At 38.5% G+C, this 22,478-nt stretch overlaps 1 protein-coding gene across 3 annotated transcripts in view; it reads left to right on the top strand.

The window, feature by feature from the left end:
• The window catches only part of ERN1 (endoplasmic reticulum to nucleus signaling 1), an 84,088-nt gene that overhangs the window by 29,174 nt on the left and 32,436 nt on the right, over window positions 1-22,478 (top strand). For all 3 annotated transcript variants that reach the window (XM_039326851.1, XM_039326849.1, XM_039326850.1), the window contains exons 3-4: window positions 14,823-14,856; window positions 19,108-19,186. In XM_039326851.1, coding sequence (XP_039182785.1) covers window positions 14,823-14,856; window positions 19,108-19,186 — 113 coding nt within the window. The remainder of the gene's footprint in view (window positions 1-14,822; window positions 14,857-19,107; window positions 19,187-22,478) is intronic.

A 22,478-nucleotide genomic window follows, 5' to 3' on the forward strand; every position in this document is an offset into this window, starting at 1 on the left:
ACCATACAATCTTAAACTTTACCTCTGCCGCAATTTAGAGGAACAGCTGCTGTATTATTGTCATTGGAGAGACAAAGCTTGACGGATTTTGTTTCTGAAGAAGACTGATCACAATCTTCACTCAAGAGTCTTAGATATATAAAGCTACGCTTTTGTTTATTTTATAAAAGTTATGAATTATAACTCTATAACTCAAGAATCCTCCTCCACTCATAACAGACCATAGGGAGAAATAAATATTGAATATAATGTTTTCTAATTGATCTATCAACAATAATTCCCAACATTTAATCCTAATCTGCTCTGGTGTGACCAAGGATCAAAGATGGAGCTATGCAGGTAAAATGGGTTTATTGATATATATGGCTCTGTGTGTGTGTGTGTATGTGGTTCTGTGTGTGCATGGTGTGTGTGTGTGTGTGTGTACTGTTCTAGGTCTGACAGATTAAAAATTAACAAGTTACTTTGTCCAGATGGCATACGCCCAGGAGTTTTTAAAGAACTCAAAGGTACAGTTGTTGATTTTCCAGCTGATATGGAAATTATTATTAAAATCATGTAAGGTCAATTAAAAAAAGAGATCCATTTGGCAGGAGTCTGGAAATTAAAGACATGGTAGCTTAAATTCAGTCCCAAAAAACATTGTGGAAACCAACATGTAAATTAGAATAATTAAAAATATAGAAGAACAGATTCTGTGGAACAATCCATGTCATTTTCATTAAGAAAATTTATGCCTCATTAACTTTTTAGAAGTCTTTGCCTAACAAATTGTAATAAAGATTATTTGATAGGCATATGATTATTGGTTTTCCAAAAACCGCCTGAAGCATATCTCACCCATCAATAGCTCTGATAAATCTGGTAGTCTCCAAATGGCCTAAAACTGGGTAAAAAATGGGAAGCAAAGAACTGGAACAAAGCAAAGAAAGTAAGCCTACATTGGTATTAACTTTGGTGCTATAATTTGGATTTTTTTTCCAAGTGTCATTAAATTGTTCAGGCTATAGAAAGGACTATATCCTCCAAAGTTAACTAATAAACCCACATTGGTAGTGATATTCAAGAGGTTTTAATTTAATATATCAGTTGATAATGGCTTGCGTGGCTAGGATTATCATGAAAAGATTCACTTGAAGAGAATATCATGAAAATGACAAGCTCTACATCAGGGTTTATTTATTTATATAAATTAGTCAGGGTGGCTTTTGGCAATTTAAAAATCACAACATCAGTATGCAGTACAGCTTATTCTCAAAATATAATTTAATATATTAATATATTCTCAAAATATAACAGAACCAGTTTGGTCTAATGCAGGGGTAGGCAACCTCAGCTCTTTTATGACTCGTGAACTTCAACTCCCAGAATTCCTGAGCCAGCATGGCTGGCTCAGGAATTCTGGGAGTTGAAGTCCACGAGTCATAAAAGAGCCGAGGTTGCCTACCCCTGGTCTAGTGGTTAAGGCACCAGGCTTGAAATCAAAAACCTGGGAGTTCTAGACCTGCCTTAGGCATGAAAACTGACTGGGTGTCTTTGGGCCAGTCACACACTCAGCCCAATCCACCTAAAGGTTGTTGTTGGGGAAAATAGGAGAAAGAAGGAATATTATTAGTAGGTATGTTCCCCCCCTTGAGTTATTTATAAAAATAATAAAGGTGTATAAACAAATAAATAAGTCAATAAATGCATTGTAATTGTAGAAATCTTATTGTATTGTTTTATCTTGAGTAAATACTCTAAGAAGTAACAGCAGATGCCAGGAAGGCAGTGGCTAGATAAAAGACATAATTTACAAAAAAAAGGGAGAGATTTGGTATAACTCGCAGTACTTCAGAGTCATTGCCAATAAAGTACTCAGAGCAATCCCATAGTATCAGTCTGTATTTTCTTAAGTCTGCTGGATCTTTTTTCAGGATTGTGTGGCTACTACACTGTCCAAGGAAAGTATATCTTTGGTTTAAAGAGGCATTGACAAATGCCAGGTTTGTGCATGCGCATGCTCTCAAGTACCTTTTTGCTCCATTTTTCTGGTCCACATATTTCGAATACAGCATTTAGAAGACTGAAAATCTGCTCAGGGCAATATTTAACTATCCTGCAAAAGATAGTGTGTAAATTAGTTCTCAGACTGGTAAAGGGAGCATCAGTTATCAAAGCAATGACCCAATGCTGGCTGCCCCAGCTTTAGAAAACAGACAGCCCATCCTCCCCTGCAGCCTCTCTATCAAAAGAACCAATAAGAATTTTGCTGCCATAAGTGACTATATAGAAATACCTCATTTTAAAGTAAAGGACTTCCTGGAATTGTTATAGATTCATCCTTCTAGTAAATTCCTCCAGCCCTGTGTGGAGGGAAACCAGACAGATAAGTAGGCAATGGAGAAACTACAATTAATTGAGTAATAATAATTACAAAATACAAACAGTTTATATCTTCAAGTCAACCTTTATTGTCAAAGTACAACATGTGTACAATGAGATTGGCTGAGCCTCCCTTCGTGCACCCCAACATAACTCACAGTGATAACAAACACACAATCTTATTGCACCATGTGAACTTATTGCACAATGCACCGGCCCTGCAAGTCTATCATACATGGAGTTATTTCCCATTCAGGAGTCTGACAGCCCATGGCTAGAAACTGTTCTTCAGCCTGTTAGTGCGGCTGGCTATGCTTCTATATCTTCTACCCGTTGGTAGGAGAGTAAAGAAGTGCTGACCAGGGTGTGAGTCGTCCCTGAGGATTTTCCTCACTCTTCTAAGGCAGCGGGCCCTAGCAATGTCGTCTAGTGATATCAGGGGACAGCCCACGATGTTTTTTTGCTGTGCTCACCACCCTCTGTAGTGTCTTTCTATCCGCGGCTATCAAGCCAGCATACCACACCATAATGTAATGTGAGAGGACACTTTCTACAGTGGACCAGTAAAAGAAGGTCATCAGTCGTTGTTCCACTTCGTTCTTTCACAAGGAAGTGGAGTTTCTGTTGGGCCTTTCTGGCCACCTGGGTTATTAAGCAACACCTGTCTATCCCAGGTCCTTGGGAAGAACTTCTTAGATAAACAAAAATGACAAATCCAATCTAAACACTGGGGTGACTGCAGCCAAGCATAATAACAAGCTATGTAAAACCCTATTGCTTGTTGCCATCAATTTGTCTAATCTTTGAGAAAGGAATTGAAAACAAAATATGAAGTGCCACTTTGAGGTCTGGATATCGCAGTCAGCTGAAATCACCCTTCTCAGAAAGGATATTATAAGAATCAGCCAAAATGGTTTGCTCAGTTTGAGGAATAACTAACATTTGGAACTGGGTTGAGTTGAGAAAAGCAATAACAATAAGAACCAGGATTGCCGTTAATATAACTAAGACAGGTTTGGAAAAAATCTCCAAAAAAATCATTGTCCATTTTCTTTCTTCTTCAATAATATTAGAACTCATGTTCTACTTAGTGGTAGGTTTAGGGAAGCTTTAAGTATACCTTCACAAGGGATACATTAATATTGAGAGTTTACTGCTAGGAATCATAGATATGAAATTAGACAATGTGTAGGTTTATAGGATTAGGTTTATTCCCTGCTTATTACCAATGACAGTTAAATATTTTAAAGCAATAGAGTTTTGAAAACCAGTTACATTCAGCCAGAGAGGAGGAGAGGGCTGCTGAGTTTATGATGGATAATGATTACAATTAGACATTTCCTAGAGCAGTAGTTTGTCTCCTGTCAGAAAAATATTGCTGGGCCAGAGAGCTCCTTGTGAAAGCCAGTTTGGTGTAGTGGTTTAGGCACTGGGATAGAAAGCGAAAGACCGTACTTGGAAACCGCTTCTGGACATTTTGCTCAAAACCAAAAAAAATAAAACTTTGATTTTAAATGTTGGTGATTGAAATGATTTTGCTATTATAGAAATGGCTTAAAATGTTAGGAATTGAGGAGAGAGGTTTGGTATTTTACTGCACTATAAAAAGTCGGAAGTCCCCACTTTTTTTCCTTTCTCTTAGCACTTTTCTCTTTTTTTCCCTCTTAGTTTTCTAATTTTTCTTTTTTCTGTATTTTTATTTTATACCGAAACTTAATTTGAAATGTATAATAATATGGTAGTAAAAAACAGGAGACTATGAGTTCTAGACCTGCCTAGGACACAAAACTAGCTGGGTGACTTTGGGCCAGTCACTGTCAGCTCTAGGAAGGAGGCAATGGCAAACCACTTCTGAAAATCTTTGCCAATAAAACTGTGGGAATTAGTCTAAGGCAGTGGTTCTCAACCTGTGGGTCGGGACCCCATTTGGGGTCAAACGACCATTTCACGGGGGTCGCCAAACAACACAGTCCGCCATTTTTTCCCCTTTTCCTTAGCTGTGCTATTCCCTTTTATTCTATTGGCTTTTGAAAGCCAATAAAATAGACTCTCTTGAATAGAGTCTAATTCTATTGGCTTTCAAAAGCCAATAGGAATTGTCCAGGCTGTCTCTGCCCTGCTGAGCCCACCAAAAGTCCCATTCTGCAAACGGTGCTGCACCAGTTGAATAGTCCTTGACTTACGACCGGTTGAGTAGTCCTCGACTTACGACCGGTTGGGGGTCGCGGCATTAAAAAGGTTGAGAACCACTGTTCTAAGCAGTCACCAGGAGTCAAAAAAATGATTCAAAGGTACGTACACATTCTCTTTCTATCTTTCTCTCTCTCTCTCTCTCATTCTCTTTCTGTCTTTCTCATTCTCTTTCTCTTTCTGTCTTTCTTTCTCTATCTCTCTCATTCTTTCTCTTTCACTTTCTCTCTCTCATTTTCTCAAAACATGTCTTATTTACAGAGGTTCCTTTGAATGAACATTGTTATTGTTATTTACTTTTCTATGTAATATTGATCTCTCATTCTTTCTCTTTCTTTCTCTTTCTCTCTATCTCATTCTTTCTCTCTCTTTCTCATTCTCTCTTTCTCTTTCTGTCTTTCTATCTCTCTCATTCTCTCAAAACATGTCTTATTTACAGAAGTTCCTTTGAATGAACATTGTTATTTACTTTTCTATGTAATATTGATCTGTTCGAAATATCTAGCTGCTGACTGAATTGACAGAAAGATGACAATGAATACAGGCTGGGAGTTGGTTTTGTTATGGAAAAGAATACTGCCTTTATTACTTAATAGAATCATAAGAGCAAAAATATAATAATTGATAGCAATTTTCTAAAATATTTAAGAAAAATAGCAGGGGTAGAGTGAGAATATTAGCAGTGATCTCTGCTTTATAACCTTTTAAAAGGCAGCAATTATTAGCAATGACAAAATTAGATGCACTATAAAAATTAAGCCATGTTTTACAAGATCTGCCACAGTGAAAAAGCAGTTAAATCTTTCCCCATAGTACTTTTTGAAAAACCTGAAATGCAGCAATAGTTTAAGAAAGTATTCTCTTTCACCCAAACCCTAGGGAATAACAAATAGAAAGGGAACAGGGAGCGTGCTTATAAAGATTTTTTGGCTCCGATATGACTGTTGTTGACCTATAAAATCCGGGCTGTCAAACAGGTTTTACCATGGGTACATGTGAATCTGACAACTTGGGTTTTTTCCCTGCTCAGTAAAGTTATTATGGCTCTTTGTATGCCTGTTACAAAACAATAACAAAATTAGCCTGCCAATGATTGAACAGCTGGTTGCTGGATTCCTTTTCATGTGCATAAGCAAATTCGCGAGTGTATAGTAGACAGCTGAAATAGTGGTCTTTTGACCATGGTGCGGTGTACACCCTGAAACCTTACTAAATTGGGAGATAGCTCTTTCTAACTTAATTTGGAAATTAGTTGGGTCAAGTACTTAAACTCAAACTCAACAAATTGTCATATTCACAAATGTACAAATATATAGTCCCTTATTCCCAGCAGTTACGCAAGTTTTTCAGCTTGGTCAATTCTTCCTGAACAAAATGGAAACATGGAACTTAGGCATCTGAATAATATCTATGAAACCTGGAAGTCTGCTATGGCTGGGTTTGTCTACCACAGTGGTTCTCAACCTTTTTAATGCCACGACCCCCAACCGGTCGTAAGTCGAGGACTACTCAACCGGTCGTAAGTCGAGGACTACTCAACTGGTGCAGCACCGTTTGCAGAATGGGACTTTTGACGGGCTCAGCAGGGCAGAGACAGCCTGGACAATTCCTATTGGCTTTTGAAAGCCAATAGAATTAGACTCTATTCAAGAGTCTTTCAAAAGCCAATAGAATAAAAAGGAGTAGCACAGCTAAGGAAAAGGGGGGAAAAATGGCGGACTGCGTTGTTTGGCAACCCCCGTGAAATGGTCGTTCGACCCCAAATGGGGTCCCGACCCACAGGTTGAGAACCACTGGTCTACCAGACTGCAGCTTTCTTTGTATGTTGGGCTTTTCTTCAGTCAACAGTTTTATAGGGAAATGCAAAAATGATATATTATACAAAATATTGCATTATATTATTCAGAGGCGTGATGGCTCAGCAGTTGAAGATGCTGAACTTCTCAGATGGAAAGCTGACAGCCCAGGTTTGAGACCCAAGTGCTGTGCGACAGGGTGAGCTCCTGTTACTTGCCCCAGCTCCTGCCCATCTAACAGTGTGAAAGCATACAAATGCAAGTAGATAAATAGGTACCACTTCAATGGGAAAGTAATAGCTAAGAAACAGCGATGAGCATTGCCCCCTAGACTCAGACATGATTGGACAGGGGAAACTTTAACCTTTACCTTTATTATTCAGTGATCCATTTGTTTGTCTTCTTGGCTATCCATGGGATTCTGAGTCTTCTTCAATACTAAAATTCAAAAGCATCAATACTTTTTTTCTATCCTGCTTCTTAAAAGTCCAACTTTCACTTCCATAAAGTGTCACAGAGAAAACCACTTCCTCCATGATTCTGAATTTTGTAGATATAAACACATACTGGCATCTAAACAGTATCCCCAGGGCCTTCACTGCTACTCTTCCAAGTGCTAATATATTTCTTGACTGCTGCTCTTTGACTTTTATCAACAGACTTTGCAGATCCTTTTTAGCTGTTAGAATAGTGCACAGCATAGCACTGCTTATTCATGTTTCTTCCTTCGGTTTTAAAACCACACTCAACTTCTTCCAGTTCAGCTTCCCTCAATATATATTCCACATAAAGTTTGAATAAATAAGAGGAAAGTATACAACCTCATCTCACTCATTTGCCAACTTGGAGCTATTCTGTTTTACCATGCTCTGGCTGAACTGTGGCTTCTTGACATATACGTAGTTTTCATATGAGGACAATGAGAAGTTATGGGTTTCCCATTTTTCTAAGCACATTCCACAACTTGATCAACACAAAGGCCTTTTTACAATCAGTGAAGCATGCACTGACTTCTTCTTGGCATTCTTTGGTTTTCTTAATTATCCAGCATATATCAGCAATATAGTGTTTGTCAACATCCAGCTCAAGAATCCAAGTAAAACTCCTGGTTCATTCCGTTTCCGAAAATCTTACTGTTTATTGAATACACTGTATGGTTTTGTCGAAGCAAAACTAACTCTGAAGTTCCAACACCAATTCATAGACTTAAACAATAATTTTTGCAGTCAAACCCCCAATGTCTTACATAATTCATATCAACAATTTAAGTTTGTTATGGGAACCATCTGCTTCAAATCCACACCTGTTCTGTGTCCTTGACAAGGCTTCAGGCTCTCACGGTTTTCAGCTGAATCGAAGAGGTTTTGTTTCTCCATTTAACCCACTTGAAAGTAACATCTCACAAACACACACACTCTTAATCTAAAGGCAAGATGAAACGCAGAGGCATGTAGCTGCCAATGTTTCATCCTTGACAGTGTTCTTCAGTCTAACTTCTCCCTTTTCATATAGGGCTCTAATCCGCATTGGATGGCTCCAAGTATTGTTTTGCTATAATTTGTACACACCGTTAAATCTCCTTTTTTTGTTATTGGAAAAACTTCAAGACCAGATGATTTTTCTCTGATACTATCTTCCAGGAAATGTTCATTAAACCATTAAATCAGGTAATAAATAAGATACAATAACATCAAGTTCTTCCTCTTTCACATCACACATTTTATTTCCTTGATTTACAAAAAAGGTCATAATCCATCTGTGCCCAGAAATATATATGCCTATTTCTCTCTATTGACGTTTGTAGCAATACTTAACGAAGAAATTAACTAATCTTTTAAGTAACAATTGCAATCTGATACATGAGGGTTAATATAATACATTATATGAGGGAATGAGAAATAGGACATATAAATGAATGAATGAATGAATGAATGAATATATCTTTTGAATGCTATTGATAAACCAGAGAAAGAAGGAAGCAGCTATGATCTTTGTTATTGTGGAAAAAACCTTTGATAATTTGGAATGGTTTTTCATATTTACAGCCCTGAAGAAGATGAACCGAGACTCATTTTTCCCATAAGTACAGACCATTGAAAAAAACAAAACACTAAGTCAATGATAAATAATATTTTAGGAATTAAGCTGGCAAGTCAAGAACATTAATTAAAATTATATGCAGGTTATACTGCAGTTAGTCATCCAAGGGATTCTCTAATACTGGGAACGGAATACATACAAGTGATATCAGGATATCAAATTAATAAGAATGATTACATTGGAATTTCTCTGAAACAAATGCAATATTTGCCATAAATGACAGCATTTAATACCACTATTAAAAATTAGATATCCGAGAATTTATTTAACAAAAAACAATGCATTTTATTTAAGAACAATTATTGCATTCAAAAACATAGTATGAAATGTTTTTAAGATGAAGACAACTAAAACTGATTAGAGGAGCAACAGTAAAAAATGAATGTTTTATCAAGGCTGAACTTTGTCCTTCAAATTATTCCAATGGGAACTGAAGACAATGTATTAAATTGAGTGCCAGAGAAAAATAAGTGAGTGGTCAAATAAAAGGCCAGGGTTTAGGTTTATGATTTTTAAGAAATGGAATATTGGCAAAACCAAATTTCAACCTATAATTATTATTAATAAAACTTTTAAAATACGGTTTTTTTTAAAGTTTTATTGATAATACTTAACAGGGTTATGCATTTTATAGCTGGGCTCTCTGGCCTCAAGGTTGTCATAAAGGTTTGATTGATTGAAATTTCAACCTGTGTTATCAAGCTAGATGTACCACTTTATTGAAGGAGTAAGACTCCCAGATGGTGTTTGACTCAATAAAGACAGAAGTGCTCAACTTATTTGATCATAAAGTAGTAGAAGTATGGAATAAAGAAAAAAATCAATAAAGACTATCTTCCCTTGCTTCAGTAATATTATTTTCATTTGGGTGAATTCATTGTACCCCAGAAATGATCAGTGTGGGGAAAAAAGTGCCCATACTGCAAGAGATAACTATTAATAAAACAAAGGGGAAATCTTTTGAGGTTCTTTCTTCAGAATGGTCAGAATCGCCTTATTGATTCCTGTGACTTCAAATAAGCCACATAGTTAAAAAGGAATTACAAAAATAAGATGGAATACTGAGACTTGACTGAATTTGACAAACTTTCAACATGGGCTGGGGCTTATTTATAAGTTGTTAATGCTGTATAACTCAGAATCCAAACAAGTTAAAGACAGTATGATTAAATAGATGATGTATTTAAAGAGGATAATCAATATGCAGCAATGAGAAAAGAAATGGAAAACAAATATTAAAGTTACTGTGAAAGTTGCACAAGTAGTACAAGATCTTTTACCTCCAGTATTGTCTGCTAAAATATATTAATACATTTACTTTAATAATTTGGAAATGCACTAATTAAATCAGGTTTTTCTCATGCTTGTTAGTAATGTTGTAAAGCTCAACAATTTTGGAAGATGATATATTGTGGAATGAAACAAATGTTAAAAGTTGAATTATCTTTCTAGGCAGCTGTTTTTCTATCAAATATTACTAAGCTTTATATTCCCATAAGTAAGGTATGCTAGGCTCATTCTGAATATGTTTACAGTGGCTAGGATGCTTTATGCATTTTATTATAAAACATAAAAAAGGATGGCTAACTATATTGTGCTCTCATATTTGAAGAACAAGTCTAATGGAGAATTTAATTCAACTTCTAAACTATGGATTATAATTGTTCATATGGCCTGTATTACATCTGAAGTTAGATATTTTAATATATCAATTCCTGTTTGATTCATTAAATAAGCATTCTTAGTTGGGGTGGAAATCTTTGCTGATCCTTAATTCTGATTTATAATTCATATTATAGCAGCTACTGTTTTAATGAATATCAATTTGATTTCAATAATGTTCTGAAGTCTTCGATTGATAAAAGATTTTTCAATACGCAGCGCTAATTTACGATACATTGAATTTTTTCTTTTTATATTGCTCATAAGTCTCTTTTTTCCTTCCTGTTTTTTTCCCTTCTTTTCTTCTTGATTCCATGCCTTTTAAATAAATAAATGAAAAAAAGAAATAAAAAGAGAATGGCAGAGTGCAAAGACAAAGAGGATAATATCTCCTGGGGGATGATAACGTCCTCCAGCAAAAACATCAAATGAAGAGGGAAAACACTCTCTGTCTACCAAACACTGAATTCTATTCAGATCAGAGTTCAGAGGGACTGGGATGGAGTTTTCTGCCAGATTGTTTCAGATTCCTCCATTTTGTTGAAGGTTTCACTAGCTTCCATGTGAACACTTGTCTCTAACATCTGTATGCTGTTTATTTGTAAGACTTTTGATGACATACATCAGGACTTTTCAATCAATGGTACGGGTACCACCTGTGGTACATTGGCACCTGGCAGGTGGTACGCGATCATCCTAGAAAAGTGGTAGCGGGAGGGGAATAAGCTGAACCGGTGATAGCACCACACAAGCCTGAGCGAGAGACGGCTGGAGCTGCAGGGCTGTCAGGGCTCAACAGAAGCACCAGGATCAGTGCTTCTTCAGGGCTGTCAGGGCTCAGTGGAAGCGCCAGGATCAGCGCCAAGCTCCAGCTGTAGCTCAGCACTGATCCTGGTGCTTCTGCTGAGCCCTGAAGTAGCATCAATCAGCTGGAAAGCAGCACTGATCCTGGCGCTTCTGCTGAGCCAAGAAGAAGCACCAATCACCTGGAATGTTGCAGCATCTCCAGGGTCTTGTGATTTACATTCAGATGCTTGGCAACTGATTCATATTTATGATGGTCACAGTGTCCCAGGGTCATGTGAAGTGACCAAAACCTGCTGCAACCACCCAGTAGATGGGGGGAATAAAAATCAAACACCCGCCACCCCACCTCCACTGCCAATCCTCAACATAAATGCTCACAACAATGAAAACCTCGGACAGGAGGAAGAGCGCCGCCGGGTGGGCAGGCAGGTGTCTTGCTTGGCTGTGGCTTGGGGAGCACTTTTTTCAGTGCCATTGTAACTTCAAACAGTCACTAAGCAAACTGTTGTAAGTCGAGGACTACCTATACTTTATCACTTTTTTCCTTTTGGGGGGGGGGTCATCAAGATTTTGACACCTTGCTAGGCGATGGTGGTACTCGGATGTTGCAGCATGGTACAATGGGTGAAAAGGTTGAAAAGCCGTGACTTACAGCATACATATATTGAAACATCCATTAAAAAAACATTCCAACATTAAATCACAATCTATTGACGCACACAGTTAAAGTCTCTGAATGGTCTGTGTAAGAAAACAATGTTCACCAGTTTTCCTGAAGGACAGAAGGTGAGATCCAGCATGAATATTGGGGGCCAGCAGTTTCCAAGTAAAGGACATGCCAGTGAGAATGTCTGTTTCTCGGTCTCTGCCTGAATATAGAACTGGCCTTGGAAAAAGGCCATTAAAAGGAAAAACAGCAACTCAGCCCTAAGAAAATAGAAAGCACAAGAAAGAAATTTTTAAAAACCCTGCCCTCCTTGATTTTGTTTGGTATAAGACAGGGGTTCTCAACCTTGGCAACTTTAAGACTTGTGGACTTCAACTCCCAGAATTCCTCAGCCAGCAAAGCTGGCTAAGGAATTCTGGGAATTGAAGTCCACAAGTCTTAAAGTTGCCACGGTTGAGAACCCCTGGTATAAGATAAGGCAGACTGAATTTCTAAGTAGCTTTCAATGTTCTGTTGTCCTACAGTGTTCAAGAGCATTCCTAGAATCCAAGTTGCTTCTGTTTCTTGACCTGGTTTACCTCAAAGAGCTAACACGGCTTACTGGTCACAAGTAGGCATCCATTGTATCCTCCCCCAGCCCGATTCCTTTGGGATAGTCAATATTATCTGGAGAAGGTGGTCCCAGGAATGACAATACAGTACTCAAGCATTGTATGGTTTATGTGTTTTAAAGACATAAAATGGCAATAAAAAAAGAAACCTTCAACTTACTTGAGAGACACACCTCAGAATTTAAATTTGTATTATTTTATACACAGACAAATTAATCTGGAAGTGCGCATGGAAATGGACAGGATCTCTTCAGAAAGCTTTTTATGTAATTAAACTATCAGACCATGCTAGAAACGCATGCCATCAAATCCTAGGATTTCCTGCTCTTGGTCCAGTATTGAGGAATATGTGAAAGTTTGGCTATCCTTGGTAATTGGTATGGAATTTATCCTGTGTGGAAGAAACTTGGCAATTTTTGTAGGGCAGCACAAAGAAATGGTGGAAAATAAATATATATTGAGGTCCTTTGAAAAATTGGGTGCATGAGTATTCCATTTATTCAATTTATTTGATTAGGAAAAAATGGAAGAGGAGTAGGACTCAGTTTATATTGGTGCCTCTGTAATGAAGGAGAGAAATTTGTAATTTTAGTATTTTAGTGAATGTATAAAACTATGGGTTTCTGATTATTACTGCAATTTATATGGTTCTCAATTATTAAAAGGCTCTGAGCTGGTTATAGTATTAGATAGATAGATAGATAGATAGATAGATAGATAGATAGATAGATAGATAGATAATATATATAGAGAGAGAGACAGATATAGTGTGTATATATAGAGAGAGACAGATATAGTGTGATCTATGTCATTTGGGAAGAAGAGTATGTAAAGGAGTAGAAGAATAAAGAAAGAAGAATAGGAAATACAAACATATGGCCAGAATTAAATGAATATTTAAATGCCAGTTGGCAAAAGGTGAGTCTTGGGTCTGAAAATATGAATAAATCAGTAGGTTTTTTTCCGTATAGGACTACTAGTTTCATAAACGAAAATGATGCCTGCTTCATAATGTGTGAGGAAAGCATTGTTCTTTATTTTTCCCCATACTGAAAGGTGAGTGAATGCCATTAAGGTACATGACAAAATAGATGTATAGTTTGCTCACCATTAATGTGGGCAGGCAGTATCCTGCAGTGAAGTAAGACCTGTGTCCAGGTGAAAGGTTTCTAGTATAACAGGTTCAAAGACATTGCACAACTATTTTGTGTTTAATGCACTTTCTGGCATATGACAAATAATGGAAGATAAGGTGGGGAAAATTTTGTTTGAGATTTATCCTTTTCTTTGAAAGACTTCTGTGCCTAAAAATTAATATGCAACAGGCAACAATTCAACAGGTATGCTTCTTTTGTCATGGCATTGCTTTGACACTTAGCAATGTGTCAAAGATACGTGACCTGTTTATGTGAAAAATAGTTTTGTGTAAGCAGTGCCAAGTTTCCCTGTAAGAGGACTCATTCTCTTATTTCTTTCCTCTTGCATCATTTTGTTTATGTGAGGAAGAAGCTGATCTGAAATTGTTTGTAACACTAGGCAGTGTTGCTGTATAGATTTGTTTTCCTTTCAAGAATTAATCTGCTTTTTAAAAGACCAGATGCTCAGATCAATCCTGAATTTCTGCGTAAATGGAATATGTTCCTCATATAAGAATTTCACTGAAGTGTTTTAACTCATCAATTTATTAATATTAATTGTGTATTTATTGCTCTATTTTGCGTGAGGTGTGACAGTAGTTGCTGAATTGCTCAATCTATATTGATTAAAATGGTATTTAATAAATTTAAAAAAAATCACAATAAACTGGCTGGTGCTAAGTAACCATGCAGGGCTCATCCCTGCTCCCATAAATAGCTATTAAGATTTGCAACATATTTGTCTTACCTTCTCTTGCTTGCAGGTAGAAAATAGGCATAAAGCTCACTGCAGTCTTTCCAGTTCAGAGTAAATCTAACAGTTTGGATAGTAAGAACTAGAGCAAGAGTGATAAAAATTAATTCTGATTACTTTTATCGTTGATCATACTGGTTTGAGATGTTGGCATGCTGGCAGAATTTGGAGGTCCATAAGTTCTCCAGTTTGCTCCTGATCATAGTGCAGCATTGTTATGTCATGTGGGAGCCACCATGAAGGGGCAAAGAGATCATTGCATTCCAGTACAAGGAACATTGTTGTTTGTATACTGAAATTCATTTCATATACTTCACAGAGTAACTTAAGCAATAAATAAATGCGTAGTTTAAAGAATGGTCAACTTAAACATCAAACTTGGGGTGTAGAGAGACTGACAAATTTTAGGATGAAAGTAAATGTTAATGAAGAAGTGAAACTCCCAAGGAGCAGAACAGAAAGGTTTTGCAGATTATAAACTCTCATTTAACTGTGGCAACTCAGGCACCTCCTTTTTGCCAAGTCCCTGAATTGTAGCAATTGGAATATAATTGCTAATCAGCTTACTCTTCCACTGCATTTTGCTGCTTGAACTTGTTTCTTGCAAACTCCTTATCTTACTTTTCTTGCAAACTGCAAACCATCTCAGATGACAGCTGGATCACAGAATGTAAGCTTGATGTGAGGCCAGAATGTTTAATTGCTTGTACCTTGACCTTTTCTTTTTGTTTGCAGATCCTGTACTTCAGGTGCCACTGCACATGGAAGAGTAAGTCCCCTTTCTTTTCACTCTACTTTTTCAGGATCTACAGCTCCTATTGCACTGGAAAACAACAACTAACACAACTCCAAGCTTTTAAAATGAAAGCACTTCTACACTACAAACTTTGTAGGCTAGGTCAAAATGGTTGGTTATATGAGCAGTACAGTCATTTGTTTCTTCCAGAAGGATGCCTAGGGATTTCTTCTTCTTCTGAAATCTCTTACACAAACCTCTCAGTTTTAGTCAGGAGGGGGGAGCATTGTGGGGTGTAGCAGGAAGGAAAACCTCATTTTCTGCCCTTAAAAATGAAGCCAAGAGGGAAAGGGTTAATAATATCGCTTCATTACAAAAAGCCTAGTTTAAGGCTTCTTCCTGCTCTGTGCAGCAGCCCAGGCCTCATTCTTTAGCTCTGTTTTCTAAGAGGAAGTTTGAGAGCTGAGGAGAAAAAAAAATAGAAGAAAAGTACTAGAAATGTCAACAAACATGTAGTCAAGCAGGCTGGTGCCCTGCAAGAATGAACTAACTGACTAAGGTACTAGCTCAGTGGTTCTCAACCTTTTTAATGCCGCGTCCTCCCAACCGGTCGTAAGTCGAGGACTACTCAACCGGTCATAAGTTGAGGACTACTAAATTAGTGCAGCACCGTTTGCAGAATGGGACTTTTGGTGGGCTCAGCAGGGCAGAGACAGCCTGGACAATTCCTATTGGCTTTTGAAAGCCAATAGAATTAGACTCTATTCAAGAGAGTCTATTCTATTGGCTTTCAAAAGCCAATAGAATAAAAGGGAGTAGCACAGCTAAGGAAAAGGAGGAAAAAATGGCAGACTGCGTTGTTTGGCGACCCCCGTGAAAGGGTCGTTCGACCCCAAATGGGGTCCCGACCCACAGGTTGAGAACCACTGTACTAGCTGCAGGCAAGAGGCCACATGTCAGCCAAAACATAAGTCCAAGGAAAGGAGGACCATTGGAGCCATTCCAGTTGACCGGGCCAAACTACAGCAAAGGCCTTAGGGGCAAATTGAGAGGAAATTCCGCCAGACATGGCCAACATATGAACAGCAACACTGGCACTGAGCTTACCTACCAAGCAGTAGGACTTAACATCTCTTTCCAGTAAACTAGGCAAAGGTGTATCACAGTAACCTGTATGCAGATAGCAGTGACTAATGTCACACTGAGGCTTCACTGCCTGTGGGAATGCATTTTGCCATTCACTTTGACGAGAACATACACAGGTTTTTGAAGCAAATTCTGTCTCTGGGATTCCACCAACAGAGAGGAAAGAAAAATGTGTATATATTAGCGGCAGACCCTCGAGTTCCAGAAGACTGTGAGGGAGATCCTAGTGTCAAGGAGGACGAGTCTCAGGCAAAATTATAGTGGAAGATGGTTTGAGGTACTAGGTCCTTCTCCTAATCCAGGACCAAATTACCATCATATTTCACCTAAATGCAAGTAGTTATATTAATGATTCTCAGCCAATCTGGTGCAGGGAATGCCAATCGGACATCGAGTGATGACATGCCAACCTGGTGGTGTGGGGAACTCACATCTCAAACAAGTTGGTGCATTCCCTCAAAGGTACACACTGCTGCTTAATCTACTGGAACTGAGGACAGTAAGGCTGGTTCTAAGAGTATTGTCAGAGCAGATGAGAGTGTGACACCTGCTGGTGTACATGCAGCATGGTCTGTTTACACAGTCAGGACAGATTCAGATTAAGGGACCTTTGGAACATGTACAATCCCTAATAGAATTAACATAGGAGCACTCAAGACACTTCATGGAAAGCCCAGGCGTCCTGCCTCAAAACCTAGTTCTACATCCAGATGCAGGCTGGCTATCACCAAGTGCCTGGAAAGTGAATGAAAACTTCTGAGCTACAGCTTTCCAAGTCCTGTAGTAAAACTATAAAGACATGCAGCAATTCCCAAAATATACCAATATCAATTGACTGGACATGCTGTTGACTGGTGATGCAAATCATGACACCAATATAGGTTCTACCAAATGGCATTCAGGGCAGGACTACCAGCCATTGTGAGGACCTGGCTCCATTAGGCTTTTTGAGCTTCACTCTCTGGACAGGTAAGGGCCACTTACAGATCCCTTTCTTTTTCCAAGGTACAAGTGTCCTCTTATTTCCCGTGATTCACTCACTAATTCTTTTCAGGGCACCTGTCATGGTTTTCAAAACTTTAATATCTGTTCTGTTCAAATCAGTCACTTTTACCTGGACCCATTAGGTACCCGTTAATACTTTTACCTGGAAGACAATTATTCTGGTGCACCAAACTTTAGAGAGAAATGTGGAACAATTAGGAGCTGTCTTAGTAAAAGGTGATCTATGTATTCCGTCAAGATTATGCGGTACTAAGATCTTGACTCATGCCCAAAGTCAGCGCTAAATTCCATAAAGCCCAAGAGATAGTGCTCCCCAATTTCTGTCTGCCCCCCTTCCCCCATGACTCCGGCACAAACTAGTTATGCAGGACTTTCAGGAGGGGTCTAGGACAGTTTATCTTGGCCAACACGCCATGACCAACTTGCTGCAGGACATTCAACACTGTATTAATCATTTCATTTCGTTACTTTTATTATTGGTGACCACGTTTTTGTCGAAATTATTGTAACTCTTGTATTTCTGGATTGACTTTCTTTATTATTAGTGGTCATGGTTCTGGTGAAATTAATGTAACTTTTGTTATTTGTTGAATTGTCCTATGATAAGCTGTCCTGCAGCAAGTTGGCCATGATGAGTTGTCCCACTTCTTCTCAGAAGACACCTCAAATATACTTTAAAGGCTGGGAAGATCAATAACCTACTTGTCTCCTACAAAACAGGAAATCTGGTGAATTCTATGATCTGTCAGCAACAGGAGGGTTAGAGAATGTAATGTTCCTGTACAGTATGTTTCAACTTTGGCAACTTTAAGATGTGTAGACTTCGACTCCCAGAATTCCCCAGCCAGCATTCTGTGTGTTGCTTGTGCAGTGCATGTAAAAAGGGGCAGGGTTTTATGGGGGCTGTGGCTGCCATCTTCACTTTTTAGACATCCTCTAAATATCCCTAATAGTTTTCTATGGTACAGTATCTCAAAGAAGCTTGTGGCTTAAATGGCTTCTAAAAATCAAAATGTCAACCCAACATTAAATTAAAGTATGTATTGAAAGGCATTTATTTTAATACAGGGGTCTTCAGACTTGGCCCTTTTATGACTTGTGGACTTCAACTCCCAGAATTCCTCAGCCAGGGTGCACGCTGGCTGAGGAATTCTGGGAGTTGAAGTCCACAAATCATAAAAGGGCTAAGTTTGAAGACCCCTGTTTTAATATGTACTTAACATGTCAAATTTTATTTTACAAATCACAGCTTTATTCTTGACTGTGAAGAATATGGTATTTGCTTCAAAAGAGGCATAGTGGTTCGCAAGCTAACAAATACATTGATTTTCAGCAGAAGTAGGCAAGGAAACTCTGGTTGCAAGACAAGTGGCTGCTTGAGCTTGTATTTCAGCAACATCTGCCCAACCTGTTCCCTGCTTTCCCAGAACAGCTAATTAGAAATTATTACTAATATAAACCCATACAATTAATTTTCAAATTGAAAATAATTTGAAATCAAGTAATCTGAAAGATTACTACCACAGTCCGAATTCAGAGGCTGGTGGTATGCAAAACCAGGGGTTTAAATGACTGTGCTTACTTAAAAGCACATACAGGTAGTCCTTGATTTACAACAGTTCATTTAGTGACCATTCAAAGTTACAACAGCACTGAAAAAGTGACTTATGACCACTTTCCACACTTAACGACTGTTGCAGTGTCCTCATAGTCATGTGATCAAAATTTGGCTGCTTGGCAACTGGCATGTATTTATGACCACTGCTGTGTCCTGGGATCACGTGATCACTCTTGCGACCTTCTAACAAGCAAAGTCAATGGGGAAGCCACATTCACTTAACAACCGTACTACTAATTTAACAACTGCAGTGATTCACTTAACAACTGTGGCAGGAATGGTCATAAAATGTGACAAATTCACTTAACAAATGTCTTACCTGGCAACAAAAATTTTGGGCTCAATTGTGGTCGTAAGTCAAGGACTACCTATATTTGGCTTTAAAAAAAACCACACACAAACATCTGTTTTGTAATATAGCCATCCTCACAAGAAAACGTATAGTGACCAAAATTTTGATGCCTCTTCTTTTCACAAGTGTGATATTGTAATTGCTGTTTTCATCATTTCTTCAGTCCTAGGCCAGCATTTCTTCCTGATCCTAATGATGGAAGTCTCTACACTCTTGGTGGCAAGAATAATGAAGGCTTAACTGTACGTATAATTTGATCACAAAGTAATTATTTTGCTCTCACTGAATGAGAACTGCAGCTTTTTCAGACGATCAAAGCACGTTGATCTAGCTTGCCTTGCTTCTTAAGGGAGATCTCTTTTGACAATCGATGTAAAATTCTGATTTTATAAGAAATAATACTAGACAAGAAACCTACATATAGTAACTTCCATTATATTTTTTTACCCCAAACAAAAAATGTTTTTTTACTTTCCCACTTTATATATAATGAACCCTCACTTGACTAACATTTGGAGTTATTTTTAAGAAAAATTAGAAGCTGTAAAACTTCTGCAGAGTGGTTTATCTCCAAAGATAAAAATTCATTTCCCAGAGAGCGGTTCTACATTAACAATTGTTGCGAAAGCGCCCACGTGTCCACGTTATATAAGGTTTAGAGGCCTGTACTGGTAGTCCCCAACTTGTGACCATAGTTTGGAACAGAATCACTCATTGCTAAGCAAAGTGCTGTTAAATGAGTTGTGCCTGCTTTTATGATCTTTTTTTGCCACAGTTGTTAACTGAGTCATGGGGTCATTAAGCAAATCTGACTGTGCCCAGTTGGAAAAATCATAAATGGCGATCACATTGAACCCAGGATGCTGCCAGTTGCCAAGGCACCCAAATTTCAATCGTGACCTTGGAGATTTTGCAACAATCATTAAGTGTGAGGGCCGGATATGGGTCAGTTTTTTTCATTGCCCTTGTAGCTTCGAACAGTCCTCATAAGTCAAGAACTATAGTATGAGTTAGCAAAATGTCTTACTATCTTAAAACATTGGGCAATTGCAAAGCAAGCAATTGGTTGGAAGAAGAGCAGAAAGAATGCACAGATGATGGAATACAAGGTCTTCACTGCAGCTTGACTAACATGGGTGCATAAATTTCACTAACAAGATTGTTTTTGGCGATAAACAATTCCCTCTGCTGTGATTATTAAGTTGTGGCTGCTCTCTTGGAGTAAGATTGTCAAGCCAAAACCAAACCACATTATGGCTTAGGAATATATATGGTCTAGGTTTCTTACTAAAAGTTTTCAGATATACTTGTTTGAAAAATACTTTAAGAGACACTGCAATGTGGATGTATGATATTTATGCAACCTAGATAGGCCTGGTGGTCACGATAGGAAATCCTAAACATTTTTTTTTACACTGGACATATATATTCTTCCTAAATTTATAGTTGTTTCTGTCCAATCAGCAAACCAGATCCCCAGTACTGAAGTTGTAAATTTCTCTACAGGTTCTGAGGTACTGGTTTTCTCCCGATAAAACTTTTGCATTTACCAAAAAGGTTGTACAAATTAGATAATTGTCTTAGAAGCTTGTTATCTGTTGGCGCCAACTTTAGGTTTATAATTCCAGGAATGGCACGTGGTGATGCTAACATGTCTGGCTGGGCAGGTTGCTTCTTTGGAAGCAGGGAAAACTGACTTCAAAATGTTCATTGTTGTCTTGAGGAAAAGGATTTTGGCTTTGTAATAAGCCTAATAAACACTTTAGTTTATTTTTCAATTACATGTACAATATTGAAAGAAATTAATTGGACTTGGGAGCATCTTTTGATGAGTCTAGAAGAGAGCCAGGCAATTAATTATAGTCTCAGGATCAGCAAGCAAGCATCAAAAAGTCCACCCTATTCCAGGAATAGATGGATGCAATAACTACATTGGTTCCACGATTAATTTTAGACCATAGTGCCTGTCTCTTTCTTTGCAAAGTGTGTAAGGGTTAAATAGGACTGATGCAGCTTTATGATGAAATAGAGATTAAATCTGGCTTTCTACGAATTGTTTTTTTCTTCCTGAAACTGTTGACTTCCTCTTACAATTTTGGGGAAAAAATGTATTTCCTCTCAAATTGTCCTAAAGGCACAGTGGTAACATTGTCTTTAGTTAGTTAGAGCAATCTCTTTTGGATCTAAAATTAAAGAAGATAGCAGCTGATGGGGAAAAATGTTTCTTTCAGTATTGAATGGGAATTGCAAAACATCTGAAAAGCAGCAAGTTGGAGAAGGCTGAAATAGGCAGCAAGAAACGAAGAAATAGGTTTTCCCAATATAAGTCACCCTTTATCCGTCTTCTGTATAGGTGACAATCTTTTCTTAATACTTTGTTAGCACTTGCAGCCTTTTGAACAGACATGTCAAACACAAGGCCCGGGGGCCGGATGCGGCCCGCAAAGTGGTTTCATGTGTCCCGCAAAGCCACCCTGGAAATAGTGAGGGAACGGCCCCCTCTACCTTGGCCCCGGCCCAGGCCAGCCGGGAGTGTACAATTTTGTGGTGGCCATCTATGCTGAAATGCATTCAGTCTTAGCTCCACAAAGCCATCTGGAAACAGCAAGGAACCAGCCCCTGTCGCGTCGGCCCCTCCCCCTGGGTGCATGCTGGGGAAGTGTCACCCTTTGTGAGGAATGAAGAAATGGACCATGCCTTGGCACTTGTCCCAGTCCCACCCCCTTCTGCCAGAGACTCTCAGATCTGTCCCACTCTGCCCCAGCCCCCACAGGCACCCTTGACACGAATGATGTAGAGCTGGCCATGCCCACTCAGTAGGCCACACCCACTCCATCCACGCCCACCCAGTAGGCCGCACCCACCCTGACCACACACCCCCAGGGCAACCGCAATGCTGATGCGGCCCTCAATGAAATTGAGTTTGACACCTCTGCTTTAGAATGTTAAGAAGGCGTTACTAAATCTTTGAAGTACACTGAGGTCCTGAAGGTGGTTATTATGCTAGACTTTTCATCTTCCCACAAGAATGTAGAAATGATACTGTGTTTAGAAATCATTCTAAAATGCACTTTACTCAAGTGGTTTAGTATGTTCTCACCAATTTCTTGGGAAGATTGAGATCTGTTTCATAGTATATTGTACTACTTCAGTACAGGAAACATTTTTTTTTTCCTGCCCACAAACCTGAAATATGAAACGTGAAGTACTTTTTGTGATCTTGAACCTTTTGACCATGCCTTTTTGTTTTTTTTATTTTTTTAATGTTTAATGTAGAACAGCTCTCTCTAGCCGTGTGCCCTCCAGATGTGTTGGGATTACAAATCCTAGAATGCCCAGTTGGCATGGCTACTGGCAAAGACTCTGCAATCAGAGGGTAGTATGGGTGTGAGAATAGGGGTGATACCGATATACCACAGTGCCTCTATTTTTATCTCTAGAATGTAGAAATTGTAGATTGCTTTTTACTTTATAGATATTAAAATACTACATTATTTTACCCCTGCTATGACCGGCCTGCTTGAGTTTAGATAC

Source organism: Crotalus tigris, unplaced genomic scaffold (genome assembly GCF_016545835.1).
Source record: "Crotalus tigris isolate CLP2741 ecotype Arizona unplaced genomic scaffold, ASM1654583v1 scf7180000024345.2110221, whole genome shotgun sequence".
NCBI classification, from domain to species: domain Eukaryota; kingdom Metazoa; phylum Chordata; class Lepidosauria; order Squamata; family Viperidae; genus Crotalus; species Crotalus tigris.